The sequence below is a fragment of the Nesoenas mayeri genome (assembly GCF_963082525.1).
Source record: "Nesoenas mayeri genome assembly, chromosome: 7".
NCBI classification, from domain to species: Eukaryota; Metazoa; Chordata; class Aves; order Columbiformes; family Columbidae; genus Nesoenas; species Nesoenas mayeri.
In genome coordinates, this window is record NC_137551.1 from 34,350,477 (window position 1) to 34,367,490 (window position 17,014).

At 39.5% G+C, this 17,014-nt stretch overlaps 1 protein-coding gene across 1 annotated transcript; it reads right to left on the bottom strand.

The window, feature by feature from the left end:
• Nucleotides 1-1,857: 1,857 nt before the first annotated feature.
• Nucleotides 1,858-14,789, bottom strand: MCMBP (minichromosome maintenance complex binding protein; the record flags this gene model as incomplete). Its single annotated transcript, XM_080348269.1, has 14 exons — nt 1,858-1,984; nt 2,335-2,423; nt 2,840-3,004; nt 3,614-3,747; nt 4,419-4,584; nt 5,226-5,343; nt 5,707-5,788; nt 8,003-8,322; nt 10,007-10,107; nt 10,789-10,940; nt 12,310-12,445; nt 13,815-13,907; nt 14,376-14,417; nt 14,715-14,789. The coding sequence occupies 14 exons, from the start codon at nt 14,787-14,789 to the stop codon at nt 1,858-1,860; spliced, it is 1,800 nt and encodes a 599-aa protein (XP_080204395.1).
• Nucleotides 14,790-17,014: the final 2,225 nt, after the last annotated feature.

Consider the following 17,014-nt stretch of genomic DNA (forward strand, 5'->3'; position numbering starts at 1 on the left):
CTATGGTAAAAACGTTTCCTGATGTTCAGAGGGAACCTCCTGTGTTCCAGTGTGTGCCCATGGCTGCTTGTCACAGCACTGGGAGCTCCTGGCTCTGTCCTCAGGCAGTGACAGACATTAACACTGTCCCCTGGGAGGGGTCACAGATGTGACTTGAGCCCTTTATCCTTCTAGCGCTGCACTGCTGTGGGTCTCAGGGGAGGGGAAAACAGAAATAAAGTCATAGGCACATTTCCAAGGACGTTCCTTGGTACTTGTACAGCTCCTGGAGGAGGGAGACAAAATTCCAAATATTTTGCTGTTATTTTGATCAGAGGAGAAATGGATCTGTACAATCTGCAGTCCAGAACAGTCCGGCAGGGCAAGGGTACCAACAGCTATAAAGTCACTCCTATCTAGGGGATATATTCCTGTAAACTAACCCCTGATCTGCTGTATTAGGTCACTGCTTGGTGATCCAAAAGTATCATGTCCTTGCAGCTTACAAATTGCCCAATACTTGGGGAAATATTTGTCTCAAGCTGTGGCAATATGCATAAAACCATCCTCTAAGCAGCACCAGAAGGCTGCCTTTTGATAAGCAGATACAGGAAGAGAATGAAGACCCTTATCTTCCTATTAATGTTGCACAAATCAGATGAAACAATGAATATTCATTTTAGTGTTCAAAAAAAAAAACACCTCTAAGGGATTTAAGAAGGTATGAAACTTGGCTTAAGTTTAAGATGAACAAGTTTGTATATGATAATAAATATTCAAATTATCATCAGCATTCAGAAATGAAAAGGACAGTTCCAGATCGGCTGTGCAGCAACTAACAATGTCACATTTAGAATAGGAAAAATGCAGAAAAACTGGGGGTTCCTGTTCACACAGTGAAGCTGGTGTTTGCTTTAAGAAGTGTGGCAGGAATAGTTTTCCTTGTTCAGAAAAGGATTAATTGAAGCAAAATCTAGAATTGACTCTCTTGCTGTCTCCACAAGGACAGCCCTGCTTGCTACACCATCTTTCCAGATTACTCCAACTCCATAAGATTTTATGTTTCACTACTTCACCCACCCTTGTTAAAACTAGTTCTGCAAGTCCTAGTAAGGGCAGCGTGTCCTGCAACCCAGCTCAAACTGTACAGCATGAATAACATATGTAGAGACCATTCTTAGTGCTTAATTGATGTTATTGAAACAATTTTAACACAACGCATTACTGGTACTGTAGAAAGATCCTTTTGTATGAATACATGAGTATAACCAATTCTCCAGTCAATGCTTTTTTTAAAGAAAAGTTGTGCCAGAATAAAGCTCATTAGAGAGATGTGAGATGTTCATCTTGCAACCTCATCATGGATAAGATCAAATCACTTCTTTACACCACAATGTAAATCACTGTTATGCTGCTGCCATCAGCACAAGCAGCTTTAGCTCATGGGAGCAACAGTAAAGCTCTGGATACTACAGTTGCTGTTTCCTGCTGGTTACCAAAACCTCTGATCCTCAACATTTAGCCCTTCAAGAATTATCTCACAAACTTATTCCCAAGTAGAGCCTACCGCTGCTCAGCATGAAGGGGCTCTGGCTGCGTTAAAGTTTCTTCTTATTAAAGGAAATAAGTTTACACAATTTCAGTATTAAAGTTTAATATCAAACAATTTGCTCATTGTTACCAATTTTCAGTTACAAAACAGGATCCAAAAAAATGTCATAAAATACGTTGAAGTGGCTGTTCGGCGTTAAGTGCATTCTGACTGCGTGGGTAAATATCCGTAATTTTTTGGTATAAATTATCTACAAAAACTGGTATAAACAATATTCCAATCTTAGCCTGGATTAGACAAATTTTCATAGCGACATCTACAAAGTGTTAAAGTTCATTCCCATTAACGCATTTTTGCTGCTGCAGTCTGGCTTTACGTAACGCCTCCAGTTGTTTGGCTCTCAGCCACCGCTCTCGCGACAGCGTCGTCTGCCCCGCGCTCAGAGACAAGAACCTGGAGGGGCAGAAACAGCCATTCAATACATCAGAGCTCCTTCACATCTCAGGGTTGATAAGCTAATACAGCGCAGAACCTGTGTTCTTTTGGTCTCCTATGTACTAGGAAGTACGGGAAGAAATGGGGGAGGAAATACTTTGCCAAACGGAGAATCTGTGCCAAGAGGAACAAGGGAGGAGCAGATTCACACAACTTATCATAGAATCATTTCAGTTGGAAGAGACCCTCAGGATCATCGAGTCCAACCATAACCAAACTCTAGCACTAAACCATGTCTAAACTTCAGTCAAACTGCGCTGACTTGATTTGTTACCAGCTCAGGAGAGTCTCCAGCGGGACAAACCCACCTCGCCACCAGCAGAGTTCTGTGCAGGTCATCGGCCGTTATGCTCTCGGGGTCATTCTTGCGCATTTCTACAAAGTCTTCTTCTACCGCCTACAAACAACACGGCGCAATTATGTGGCAACAATCTTTGCGCTGAGTTTTTAAGGTGCTAAACACCATAACTACCCTTAGATGACAGGAGAAACGTTTCAGCTGGAGAAACATTTCAACTCATTGCTATTGAGAAGCAAGCCCAAGTGAGAACAGGCTAGTTCTCATCTTTGAAAAGAATTCATTTTTAAAATGAGTTTTACAAAGCAGGGTATGTGTAAAGTATGTCCTAAAATCCTCAGGAGTACTAAATCTTAAAGGCACATTCAGGACAAGAAAATGCTTCTGTTCGGTTTTTAGCAAACTTCAGTGAGAATCATTAACAAGGAGAAAATTAGGAAAGTAAAATAACTTCCTATTCTAATACTTTCTATCTGAATATACAGTTGAAAACATATTAGTGATGTCTTCCATACCTTGGTCACTTCGTCAGATATACTGTAGTCCAGCAGCCTCAATAAACTTAGGTAAATTCGGAATTTGTTCAGCACGGAAGGCAGCACCGCTTTCAGGAGGCTGTTCATATACTCCTCCATGTTTGGCGGAACGATCTGTGGCTGTAAGTGGACTTGGCAATCTGACTGAAAAATAGAATTACATATCATCTCTTTCCACATTCTGTTGTGTTGGTTTTTTTTGTTCCAAGACTAATTGAATCTCTAAAGCAACAGAAGTCACTGTTTCCCAGAACTAAGGTAAGACAATTCATTCTTTAAATATTGAACTGTTCCCTTTTGGAACACCAGCGTGAAGTCCTTATTCCAGTAGGCACCTGTTGCACTGAGACACACGAGAGCAAACGCTCAGCTCCCAAAGCTGGAACGCAAGCGATGGGATATTTGTGCGTTTTGGCAGCACTGTTTCTCTAGGGCCGGTGCCAGATCTGTTGCTCTGCGCTCATGTGCCCATCACCTCAGAACCTCCTGTACTAGAATAAAGCGTCGTGATCTCCGTTACTAACTGCGGTCGCTGCCTCACTCTGGCAATACTGCTCAGCCAAGAGGAGAGAAGGTCAATGCCCTGGTTCTCCTCAAACAGGTTCTTGGCCTGGCTGCAGCCACGAGCGAGAACTGACGCCAGTAACGCACCCGAGACGGCTCTCCCGCCTCCGCTTGGCTCTGGAATGGCGTGACCTAAGGAAGCGGCTACCAGCTGTAATTATTCCCCAAATTCCGGAAGACCCGCTTTACCGGTAGGAGTGATCGGCCCTCTGAAGTGATAAGAACGTTAATATTGCATGGGAATTCCATCTGGTGGTAATTGAAGTCATAATCCACCTTCTGCCAAGTGATCAGGTTACCCAGCGCGGTCACATTGTGTACACCTAGAAAAGCAAGAACAAATTCTCTGACAACTGCACCTAAACAAATGTCAGACCTGATTTGTTTCTTCCCCAATCTGTTTTTGATGAGTATCTCAGAGAAAAATTCTTGCAAGCATCTTGTTTCTTCTTGTGTCTGCGGTGTTTTCCATATACAGACAACTGTTAAGATCACAATGAAGCATTCTTGAAGGATTTCAAGCCTAAATTTTATCTGGCCTAGCATATATGTTAATAGCTCATGTTTTCATCACTCCTACAAAGCCAGAAAACTATTTACAGATTAAAAATTATCTCTCAAGAGAGGACAAAATACCACAAATTATCTGACAAAGTGTAATTTAACAAATTAAGGGGGGGAAAAAAGAGCCTTGCTGGGTAAAGAACACATTAGACAGTCTCTAGCAAGACCAGAACAGCTGAAAAACATACTCATCATTTTGACTGAATATAAGTATTTCTGAGCAAAATACCAGCAACTTCCAAAGAGTAAAACGGAGAAAAAAAACCCAGCTATAAGATGCTGGCGCCGACTGCAGAGCAGCAGGAAGCTCGCTCAAGTGATGAAATCGGATCCGGAAACCACAAACAGCTTTGTCATAGAAAATTAGCACCAGGACACAATTAGCATCGCTATATTAAAAATATATCAACTTTGAACCTTCCAAATGTACCTGTTGTGTCGAGCTGTCCTTGCTCAAGCTGAGTCTCGTCCACGACAAGGGAGGTGTTGCTGGCGAGCTGCAACAATCCGCTGACCAAGCGATTGGCTGCGTAGTCTTTGTGTGGGATAAATCGAGAATGGTTCATGTTCTCAATCGTCATTTGTAGGCGATAGGACTGCAACGAGAAAATAAAAGCTGATCAACATGTTTCCTCTCCTGCAGCTTCCCTAGTAAATGCTGCTTCCTTTAGCAAGGGCTGCAACTGCCAACCTCCGTAGGAAGTCACATAAAAGTTGTTACCACAATACGGAATGCACTTTATCCCCAATATCCCAATGCTAAATACGTAAAAAAAAAATGAAAGGAAAATAATGCTGTTAAGAACTCATATCACCTCTATTGCACATCTAGGATGCACAAAAAAGAACAATGATTTTTTGCAGCAGTACAATTGTTATGACCCCAACTGAATTACTGTGAATTATCTACTATGAATTATCCACAAACTTGGAAATAAACAGTAACAACGCCATAATTAAATGACTTAAATGTCTAAACATATCAATCCAGAAAGGCAAAATAAAGTATGCAGCATCTGTCAGTTCAATACCTATGAGGATATGATTTTATTCCATATTCATCCTTGGTAATTAGACTTCAACTGACAGGCAAGCCATCCCTCCACTTTTATTTCCCTCTACATAGATGACAGAAGCCTTTGTTTAAGAATCCTGCCTTTAACTAAAATATTGTTCATTTAGTTGGAACAATGAGTCCAACAGAAATATTAAAGCGCTATAAAGCCGCTATTGTTACCGCTGGAACGAGCTGCTGGATGATGCGGTACAAGTGCTCTGTGAAGATGCTGTTTCTCGGACACCCGCTCAAGTTGACTGTGAATTTTCCCAGAGGAAGCACATCTCGTCTGGCGTAACTGAAGTGGAAATGACACAGGTTAGGCAAGCACCTGATGAACACAGGTATCAATCAGCGTGAATGCTGTGCTGCAGCTCTGAGAGCCAGCAGGATTTCAGGACTAATTACATATATCAATCACAGTCACGTTTCCTTCCTTCTCCAGCAACCAAGGAGCTGCGTTAGGCTGGAGGCTGCTGAGGAAGGCTCTGCAGCATTGCACAAAAGCAGCACATTGAGAGTGCTTGGGATCCTGCAAATCTGCCTTCTACACATTCTGCTCTCCTCATGCTCTGTTGTTACTCAAACATACTTCATCCTTTTGCTTTCTCTTAGCCCAATCTCAATTTCCCTGCTTATCACACTTAGTCATTTCCTTTACCTGCCCTCAGCTTTCCTCTCCCTCTTCTCACTGTATATCTTCTCCCCATTCTTGACAAATTTCAACTTTTTTGTGATATCAGCTAAGAGAGAAAACACATTCTAGTCTAAGTGTTAGAGCATTCACAGGCCAACCAGAAAGAACGAAGTGTGCACAGAATAATCATAAAAAACCCCAACACTAAACATTAGTCACACTGATACTGAAGTACTTCTCATGCTGATATTGAAGTACACAGGGACAAGGGTTCTGGGCAGACTAAACATAAACCCACCATAAATCAGATCAGCTCACAATTAAGCTGCCATGGCGTTCTGGTGGGATCTATGTCACCTGTCTTGCTGAGACAGAAATCTCTCACAGCTTTTTACACACCAGTTGCGGTAGGGGAAAGGTAAGATGCCGAGTCCAGTTACAGCTCTGTAAATACTACTGTTAAATGTGTCCTTTACCTTTCACTTTGTAGTAGAATGCAGTTTTTGAAAACCATAGGAGATATGGTTACTTTTTCCCTTCTTTTAGAAACTTGAACCAATTTTCATTTTGAAGGAAGATTATTATCAAAATATTAAATTAAATATGAGCGTGACAACTATACTTAACGATCTATTCAAAACATGCTGTCTGAAGTTTCACACTTGAAATTTTAATGAGCCAAAGGACGCTGCTCCTCCATCCAGCGACAGTTTAAACCAGCATAAGAGATCATTAAGCAAATCTGCTTCCATCAGCCACGCAGACAGATCAGAACACATGCACGTTCAGCTACAGCATCAGCTCAAGTGGTAACTTTCTATCACTTGCGAAATGGGGTTCACTTGAGCTTACCATTAAACGTATGTCTGCATTTCATTTAACAAATTCCCAGAATGTATCTTTCAGTGTCTTTTAATACTTAAACAATAATTAGTGCAGTTAGTAAATGCCGTCTCTGAGAAGTCAGCTGCATGTTCTATTCAATAAAATAAGCCAGAGATAAAAAGATGTTTTCATATCTCTGTTTAAAAGTGTATCTTAAGAGATTTTGCACAGCATTCAAAGGAACACTGAAAGGACACGCTGCCAGAAAAACGGCCTTTTAACAAAACCTACTGTTATTTCAGACAATCAAATCCATTTACTATGTCTATTATGACAGGACAACTCTAGCTGGACAAAGTACTAATGGAGTAAGTACTACAGAAGCTATTTCTGCCATTTATTTGCAGAGTGGAGATTTATTTTAAAAAAGATAAATATATAAATTCTCTGCAAGGATCTAAATACTTACACTGTAGAGATGAGATGCAGTATCAGGTACTCAGCAGCCAAACTGTCTCCCAAGAGCGCGTGGGTGAGGAACCCAAGCAACTCTGCTCTCACTGGTGACAGCTCAGACATGAAATTAGAAACAACTGATGAAAGAGCAAAAGACAACAAATGTCAGGAAACGTGCTGTTCCTCACCCTCTTCCCTCCATATAAACCTTATTTTTCATTACGGTTTGATGAACAAAAATGGTGACTCCAAAGCAGTCTAATAAAAATAAACACTCATTGGTTTTCCAACTGAGTAATTACTGGCTTTGGGTAAACCTGAATCACTCATCATTTCCTTGGAAATGCCTGCTTTTTTTTTTCATTAGACCTTTGTAATGCATTTCCAGAAGGTTGTAAAGTTTGGAACCAAATTTTGAAAAATTGATGGCCTATCCATACTATATGAAAGGCAAAAAAACCCCAACCCACACACATCGCACAGGTCAGGACAACCAATACAAGGCATGCAAGGAAGACAATTATAAATATCATTTAGAGGTTTGCATGTAGAAGTTCATTGACAAAAAAAATAACAGTCAAACAAGCCACAAGGAATAACGCAGTTGCCTTAAACCAGAATTGCTTTATCTTCCTCACAGCATTATCATTCTTTATGCTGTCACTACATTTCTTATTTTCATTGTTATAGTAAAGTGCAAATCTAATTTTCCAGCAATTCACCAGCCTATTTGAGAACAAATAAGCTCTTACGGTTGAACAACTTGGTAAAATCCTTAGGCGTGTAGCATCTGAAACCAAGTTTCATATAAATCACATTTATTTCAGAAAAATAACCACATAAGCATCACATAGACACAAATGCTTGTGTCTTTCCCAGTTCTGCAGTACTGAATGGCTCCTCCATTTAATGAGATTTAAATTCAAACTCTGCCATCGATGCATTTGTCTCTGAGCAAAGTGGCATTTGTTCACATGTACCAGGAAACTGCACATTTATTATTCATGTTCACAGAGCGAGGTGAATTTTGGATACTCACAGGTTTTACTCTCCTCTTCATTAAGGCAGGCAGGCAGTAACGGGTTAATGTGTTGTAACTTCTGCGCCAAGATCACGTGGATCCTGGGGACTAAGGAGGCGGGAGGACTGTGCACTCTCTGCTCCTCCGTCGTGTCCATGGGCTCCATGGGATCGAGGGTCGAGCTGTCCCTGGGCGGGGACACAGCACAACCGGGCTTAGAAAAGCTCCACGCAAATTTCTCTCCATCTGAGTAACGGCTGCTGGAACCAGGCCAGGAGCAGAGCGGGTTGGAACAAACATCATCCCAACACAGCTCCTGCCCATACTCAAACTGCCTCCTTTACAAACACCATAAACGCTCATATAGAAACACCAAAGCACGCTTGACCAAAAATATTTGGATTCTGTTATTTTCAGAAAATAATCAAATCTTACTTGGCTGAAAAAACAACCAACCAACCAACCAACCAACCAACCAAATAACACACAAAACCAAACACCCCAAACAAAACTGTATTTATTATTTGCTGCACCACTGAATAGGATGTAGCTTCACATAAAATGTTACACACTGTCCTGTCTGGCATGTACTTAATAATGAAGTTTAAACAGTAACTTTTAAGAAAATAAGGTCATGATTTATTACATTTGTGTATGCACATGTGGGGTTTTCATATCCCACCTGGTTCCGGAGCCTGACAAGATCTTTTAGACAGTCACTTAAGAGCTATATCACTGGCTGAGTAAAAAAAAAAACCCAAGTAAATAAATCCTAATATAACTCAGCTCAAACTTGAAGGTATTAACTCTTAAGTTAAGGGTTGAGACATATAAGCTTTGCTTTCCCTGAGGATGCCTTACAAAACTCCTTCCAGGTAGTTTTCATTTGCTATGTAGAAACTAAATCCCTAAAGCGACTCTATCAGGTGACAGTAAAGTTTAGTACAAATTTAATCAACTTGTACTGGTTTTAAAAGCTGAAAGGCTTTACAACTTCCAAGCCCCTTCAGCAGTCCACCCGCAGACTATCCACTCTTCCTATTACAATAAACTTATTTTCTTTACATTCACAATGTTGCTAAATGCCACCGTTTTGCCTATTTGTGACAGAACGACGTGCAGAATAAACAAACAAACAACAAACCAACAACCAGCCCATGACGGACCAACTGAGCTGTCAGTCTGGGATCGGCTGTCAGACAGATGACAACCCAAAGCAGCTGACCAGGCTGAGGTAACCCTGGGGAAGCTGGCACTCTAAAGGATCCACACTCCACTCTCCATATTGTACCCATCAAAAAGATAAAGAAAATCACCAACAGAAACAATCTAAAGTGCAATGGTTCAAGACAGCAATAGTATAAAGCTTATGTTAGATGCTCAGCAGCTTTATTTTAAAACTTGACTTCTTGCATCCTTCTTGATTAGTTTGTATTTTGTCAAGCAAGTAACCGCAGTAACAGGAGGCGAAATTTGAAGTTTCTATCAGCAGTATTTGATGATACACCTTAATTAATGAAAAAAATCAACCCAAATTATACTCATTTTGGTCATTTTCACACTCCAGGCAGCCATGGAATAGTTTTTTTTTTTTAATATTCTACAGACTTGTTTATGGTAACAACTTCCATGGGCTTACAAATTATTTCAAAAGGTCTTTTTATAATTGTAAAGCTTACCTGAAAACTCTGTTCACTATTTGCCCATTCATTGCAAGTTTCATAGGCATGAAAGGGTACAGAACATTTAGCTACAGAAGCACTTTCTACTTTATAGACTGTACAACAACCTAGAAAAAGATGCATCATGTACCCAAGGGTAAGGACAAACCAGAGTACAACGCGGTTCACTTTACAGGATGGTGGATCTAACAATTTCCACGTCAAGCTTTTTTAAAGCCACAAAGTTCACCTCTTAAGCATAACTCTTCTGTATTTACACACTTCCCTGTTTGTTTTAAGGGGACAGCCACACTATTTTGCTCATTGAAATAAAAACTTCCTTTGTTTCTCAAAGCCTTACCTCTCGTCGCTGTTTACTATGCTCAGCACCGGATCCACAGACAGAATACCATACACCTCCAGAACATCATTGACTTTGAAGCTGTCCCAGCTCTCATAAACCTGCCACAAAGCGAAAATGAGAAAATTCAGATGCAGGACTGCACACCAAGAAAAATCACCTCAGGAGACTCAACTGCAGATTGAGAACAGTCTGTGTAAAGAGGTCCCTGCTCGCCCTCAGTGGTGCTAAGCTTAAAAATGAGTTCCTGGGACTGCATGCTTTTTCCTATCTCTTGCTATGCAAATGTAAACAATTGTATTCTAATCTGTATTTGCTGAATAAGGGAGCATTCAACATGGGAACGGCACAGAAATTTGGTGTTGGAGGTTTCATAGTCAATACAACATACTAGTGAATCAAGGAGCATTTCAAATACAATACAAAAATGTGTAGTGTACCGTTTCGCTTGTTCCATCACAACTTAAGAGGACAAATCCTAACAGCAGAATATCGGGAGTCAGTATCAGCTACACCCTTGAGCATCTATTATAGTAATGGACGTTTTCACTTTGCTAAGTGTAGTGAGAATGCAGAAGCTCTAATAAATGCTGTTGAAGGAGTTCGGCAATTCAGGTACAGCGCTAGTGACGAGAAACAAAGTAATTACCTGTAGAAACGTAATTCGGGACTTGAAAGACAGTTTCTGTGCCTATAAACTAATGCCAGGCTAACCACGTACACTAAATTGGGATTCTGTCTGCCTCACCCAGCCACGCTCACCAGCTCTCCACGTTTGTTACCTTTACAAGACACGCTGGTCCCTTCTCTCCTGGCAATGGAAAATTTAAGTCAAGTGGAGAGGAGCAGTTGGTGGAATTGAGATGGTGGCCCACAGACGCTTCTGTTTCTAATCTCTTTGGCTCCACACACCCATGGATGTCACCTCCACTGCCTGAAAAATAAGGGGTGGAGAGGCTCAAAGTGAACGACTTTCTTCAGTGAGCAACATGGGATTAAACTAATTTAACAAGACAACCGAGACAAAACTATTTAATAAACCAATATATTTGACAGAGGATACTCTTACTCAAAATAGAAAAGGCTCAACAAATGCCTGTTTTATATCATCAAGCACAAGGGTGAGTACTGGTAAACATCTATGTGTCATAGAAACCCAAACATGGCCAACAATCTGATTTTCAAAATGCAACGTTTGAACTGTGGGAATGAATTCTTTCTGAATTCTGTAGGACTGCAAAGGTAATATTTTTCTGCATCTTATGGTCAAAAAAATAGATGGTTCTTAAAAGTAACAGTATGCAGCAACGTAACAGTTTATATAAAAAAATGTCTGTGGATTTTCAGCAATAATAAAGCTATAAAAATGTATTCTACAAGGTACAAAGACAAAATAGTCTAAGCTATATAATAACCTATTTGCAAACTGGTAAGAATCCAGAAAGAAAAAACTGAATTCAGCTACTGTACCTGACAGACATATAACACCAAACAAAAGAAAGCAATAGCGTCTGTGATTTAACAGGACTCACAATTTTAAACTAACCACATTCTCTTGTTCAAAAAACACGCCAAAATCTCCAAAAAAAAAAACCCCAATCCATGCAATTTTAAGTGGCATCTCCACAGAAGAGCACAGAGACAAATAGTTCACCACCAGATTACAACATAAGAACTGCACACTCTCTGAACACGGCTACTGGTTGAAACACCACCCTCTTAAAAGGTTTAATAGCTTTCTTCAGGACGTTTCAAGTGTCTGGTATTAATTTGCTTCCTTTATGAAGCTGGATCAATAAGTCTCATGTTAGAAAAAAGGAAGGTGTTTTTTTAGCTATATGCTACTGTTCATAGTAAAGCAGCACCTAATTGAGATGCAGTTTGGCTTAAATTTACACAGTAACATCCACAGACAGAGAGTGACAAGACGAGGTGACTTTTTCCCCAGCTTACCATGAAATCTGCAACCGAGTGGGGAATTAAGTGAGAACAACTAAATTTCAGCCTGTTGCTATTAATTGTGTGCGTGCTGTTACATACAAAAGGCAATACTCAAGTGTTGCTGTACAATATATTAGCTTTTTAAGAATCAACTCTAGAAAGCAGTACCAAATGTCACACGGTTTACCATGCACCACCACAGAATCTCCCCCACTGGAGACTCCAAAGCTGCTAAACTAGTTATAAAGGCTGCAACAACACTACCGATTCAAACAATTGTAAATATTTCAATTTTTGAGAATGAAATTTTGGTACATTCTAGAAAGCTAGCACAGTAACTATTCCTCAATAATTACTGTTACCCAGATGGTGCTCTTTCTGTTTAGATGGATGCAGATCCATGTCCTCATCTTCCTCGTAGCTCCTCTTGTGGCGACTTGGTGTGTAGGATGTGGAAGGACTAACTCGAGCTTGGCTTGCACTAATGTATCCGTAAAACTGAGGATTAAGGACAACTACCGATTCAGCTGAGAAAATTCAGGCAAAGTATTTGGGTTTTTTTAAACAAGATCCTATTATCCTATTTTGAGCAAGACATTAAAATAATGATTCAAATTCTTATCTAAACTTCATCTCTGAGTACTATTCCACTCTCAATCTCTAAAAAAAGGGGTGGTTTTACTCCCAGAGAACATGCTTGTGGTCAGGTACAACTCAAAGTCTCAATGATTTTTTCCTCTTCCACATCTCAACCCTAAAGAACAGATAATATTTAAATACTTGCTATCCGACACATTTGCTATTACTTAAAAAAATAACACACAGAAAATGTTCACATCCTTGTAAGATACCAGCAATATCACACTTGTAAATGAGTTTTGAAAATGCTAATACACTTTTCCTTTTCTTAGAATAATGGGCAAATATTGAAATAATGCTCAGTGTTTTCATAATAGTCGGGCTCACTTTAAATTCCCATTGCTGCAGTATTTTGCTATAAGCTTCATTCAAAGACTAACTTATCAATCTTTATTTACAAGAATTGTGTTAGCCTGACTTTAAAATTGCAGTGGCATCCTGAGCTCATGAGAAGTAGTTGTTTTCTCAGATTCTGAACTCGAATTATGCAACACCAAGTCATATGAGATTTACCATCAAATTTATCCCTTTTTTACAAAATGCAACATATGTTAAGTTTTCTAGACGTCTCCCCCACTTCCTTGGATGAGAAGAAAACATAAAACTCATAAAACTGCTAAAAGCAGCATCCTGTATCCACTCCACTCAGACAATTCAACTTCCATTTACTAGAAGAAACTAAAGACGATTTGTTTCTCCCCAAGACCTTTCCTGTACTCACTAAGAAAATGACATAGTGTGGTCAAACTATTATATGCTCAATACTTCCATCTTCCAGGAATGATTCTCTTCACATGCTCAGCTACAGGTTTTTTTACAGGTTCTTGTAGGAGACTCTTACTATCTGATGGTGTCCTAATTTAATCAGAAAATGGCAACAGAATGCCCATGGCTCAAATGAAGTTTATCATTTTCCAAACATCTGAAAATAGAAATTAAGAGAAATGTTCAAGACCCTCCCAATCAGACACGAAAATCTGGCTTAAACCCCTACTAAATCAAAAAGTAATGTTCCTAAATTCATTTGTATCCTCTTTGCTTACGTAGCACAACACCATTTTTTCCTTTTTGTTTTTTCTACACCTACCACCTCTCCTCCCTCTCCTCAACTATCCTGATTCACTCTAAAAAAACTTAAAATAAACTTGATCTCCTTAAACCTAAAGAATTTGTTGGTAGTCACTGTGTAACAGAGCACTAGCTCAGTCAAAAAAGATATTTCCTTCACCCATGCTGATTCACCAGGCACTGGAACACAGTAGAAAGTCTGTCTCTCCGCGGTGACTGTTTGCGAGGAGTTCAAATCGATTTCTTGCTGAGGCTGGAATAGCAACAGAAATTTTGTTTAAAATCCGATTAGAATTTATTTTCAACTAATCCCACAAATTCACTCAGGTAGAAGTTACAACAAACACACAAGACTACATATTCACGAGAGAATCCAAACAGGCTGTATCTAGAATGCTTTGATTCCAGTACAGCTGTGCTACCAAAAGTAAATTGTTTTCCACAGCAGAACGTTTCAAGATCAAGAGCACTTACTGCCCCTCCACAAACAGATTTTAAATAGGACAAAAATGGCCTGAAGCCTCCTAAACTTAGAATGCCAAGGGGCAGTTAAGAACACTCTGTTTTCCAAACCTGAGATTAATTTTGTGGTTTAGGAGCAGTATCTCCAGGAGTACACTGGCAAGTACCAAGTAAGCTATAAACTCAGAAAGATACAGTTTATAAGTGCATTTTATATCTAATACGTCATCTCAAAATCCATATAACTTGTATAACTTACCCCACATTCTGCTACGTCTCTGTATTTACCAAAATGCAAAACCTGTCAAGAAGGAAAAGGCAATGCGATCATTCTGTTTCTGACAGCATCCTGAATAACACCAAGATCGTTGCAGTGTAAAGTCCTTCAGAGACATACTGCCAAAACTTTCATTATTCTAGTAATTTTTATTTCCCAACAGAAATATGAGAAGTGATGTATTACTGATTCCATACGAACAGTTTTATTAGATAGCGCCCAGACTCCATGGGTTTAATTTAGAAACTAGATGAAATACATAGACAAGAATGGAGAAAGTGCTAAACATTTACTAAAGCAGTAGATCAGTATTTCACTTACACGTGTGTTTGTATTCGGGTCAACTGTTTCATATACTCCCATGTAAAACTCAGGATCAAACATATCTTGAACCATGCAGCGAAATTTCACTAAACTGTTGGGTTTTAGGTAATGTACAGGAACATCATTCAGTGATGGAACCTAGAAAAAAAGAGCTTATTCTAAACAACTGGTACATAAGTATTAAGAAATGCCCTGAATAAGCTAGAACAAGCACAAAAGCTGTCACCAACTTATTCTCTGCTCATTCGGTGTATCCTACCGCTCACTTACTTGCCTCAAACCCTGTGGTGGTGTTGTTGATAGATTAATCCCCCCCCTGGGACAACTCATTGCCTCATCAAGTAACATACTTAATACTTTCTGAGCACACCTCCTGCCTTGATCACAGCAGTAACAAAGTGCATATATCTCAACACCAGAAGTTTCTGCAATAGCTGTTACAGTTAATAGTTACAATTATCTGACACTTCCCAAATTCATCCAGTTCCAGAGCAACCAGTCCCACTCTTTTCTCAATCCCAATACTAAAGAAATGCATTTCGGTCACTGAAACCGTATGGAAACTCTACAGCAACATTTGAAACTAACCCCTAAAGAGAGAATTATTGCAGCTGCAGTATTAAACAGAATATATTACTTATTTTATTCCTATTCAACAATTTTTACTATGCATTATGCACCAGTGGTACTATAGCAATCGTATGCACAATTTCTTATAATAAAAAGCCATGGAAAACCTGTATGTTAACTTCCAAGTCCACACTGGGGGAGTCTTTTTCACATATGTTTATATGACAATGGAAAAACAGAAGGAAAAAAAAATCAATGCCTAGGCATGTAGTATAATATGAAATAATGAGACTCGCAATAAGAACAGAGTTTTCTAATTTTGAAGATGAACTGCTGGAAAAAAACCACATCCAACATTAAAATGCTACAAAATAACATAAGTGGCTTTATAGGAAACATCACTTTAACAAACAAACAAATATATATTCCCTCATGTTTATCTTGACTAAGAAAATGCACTTTCAGTTCCCTCTAATGCTGTCGATTTAGCACAATTTTGCCATCTACACTTTGAGTTAAACTATCATTGAAAAATAAATACAGGATACTCCCACTGATAGGAGAAAAAAACCCAACCAAACAATGATTTTCACCTTTTTTCTTTTAATCTTAAGTAGAACAAATTTGACATGAGAGTTTCTAATCCACTTAGCCGTGTTCCATGATCGCCAGTCTAGAAAACCATTGCCTTCTGATCTCAGGTGTACATGCTGTATTTTTAAACCTAAAGCACAGCTGCCTTGCTAAACTACTGAAACAAGGCACGATCCCGCCCAATAAAGCACATTTTTAGCAGAGATTATTTTTGCCTCAAACCTGAAAGCCCAAGCAGTTACTTCTTCAACCCACACAAAGTTTGCAGCATCGTGATGAAAGACGATGAGAGAAGGGGTTCAAAACCAGCAGTTGGGAAACTTGTGGCGTACAAGCACCCAGTGCAGACTCACAGTAGCCAGGGCTGGCATTAACACTTCCAAAAATGACAGAATTTGTCAGCTCCTGCCATCTACTGGATTGCACTCAAATAGGCAGCATTCAGCAGTTATGGCCCAGGGCAAAACAGTAAACAGAAGTCAAGTGGATTGGCTTCTCCGCTTTCAGTCGGGATTTTAAACCTTTGCTTTAAATGAAGATTAAAGCAAGTAAGATGTAAGTATTACAAAGTCTAGGCCTAAAATTCCGAAGTGCACTTATCATGAAGAGAAGGGACTACTCAAAAACACGTAAGAGGCAGAAAGAACAAAACTTAAGAATGGCATATCCCTAAAAGAATAAAACTGTCTTACCCAGTTAGTAGCATTATTTTCTTTTAATTTCTCCTTGAAGTAGTCGGTTACCTTCTTTTCCCAATCAGAGTTTGGAACATTTTGGGCTACAAACAAAACGCATTTATGTGCACATTAGCATCACGTAACAGATTTCTATTCGGCATTCTGGCAACACAGCAAACGATTTAAACAATTTACTGCTATTCTGGGCAAATGACTGTGTTTCAGATCACTTTAAGCCCCTCCCAATTGCACTGACTTCCCATCAAAGTACATGGAGATGAACACAAAGTGAAGAAAAGCCCTGAGACACAACAGATAGAAAGCGGAGGAGATGATGTGTCGCCTTCTGCTTTATGTTCAACGTGGAAACACTTGTTTTAAACACGCTTTTAGAGAAAATCAAGCCTAGCACTGAAACAGTTTCGCTGACGGCACTAGTAACATTACCACCGACTG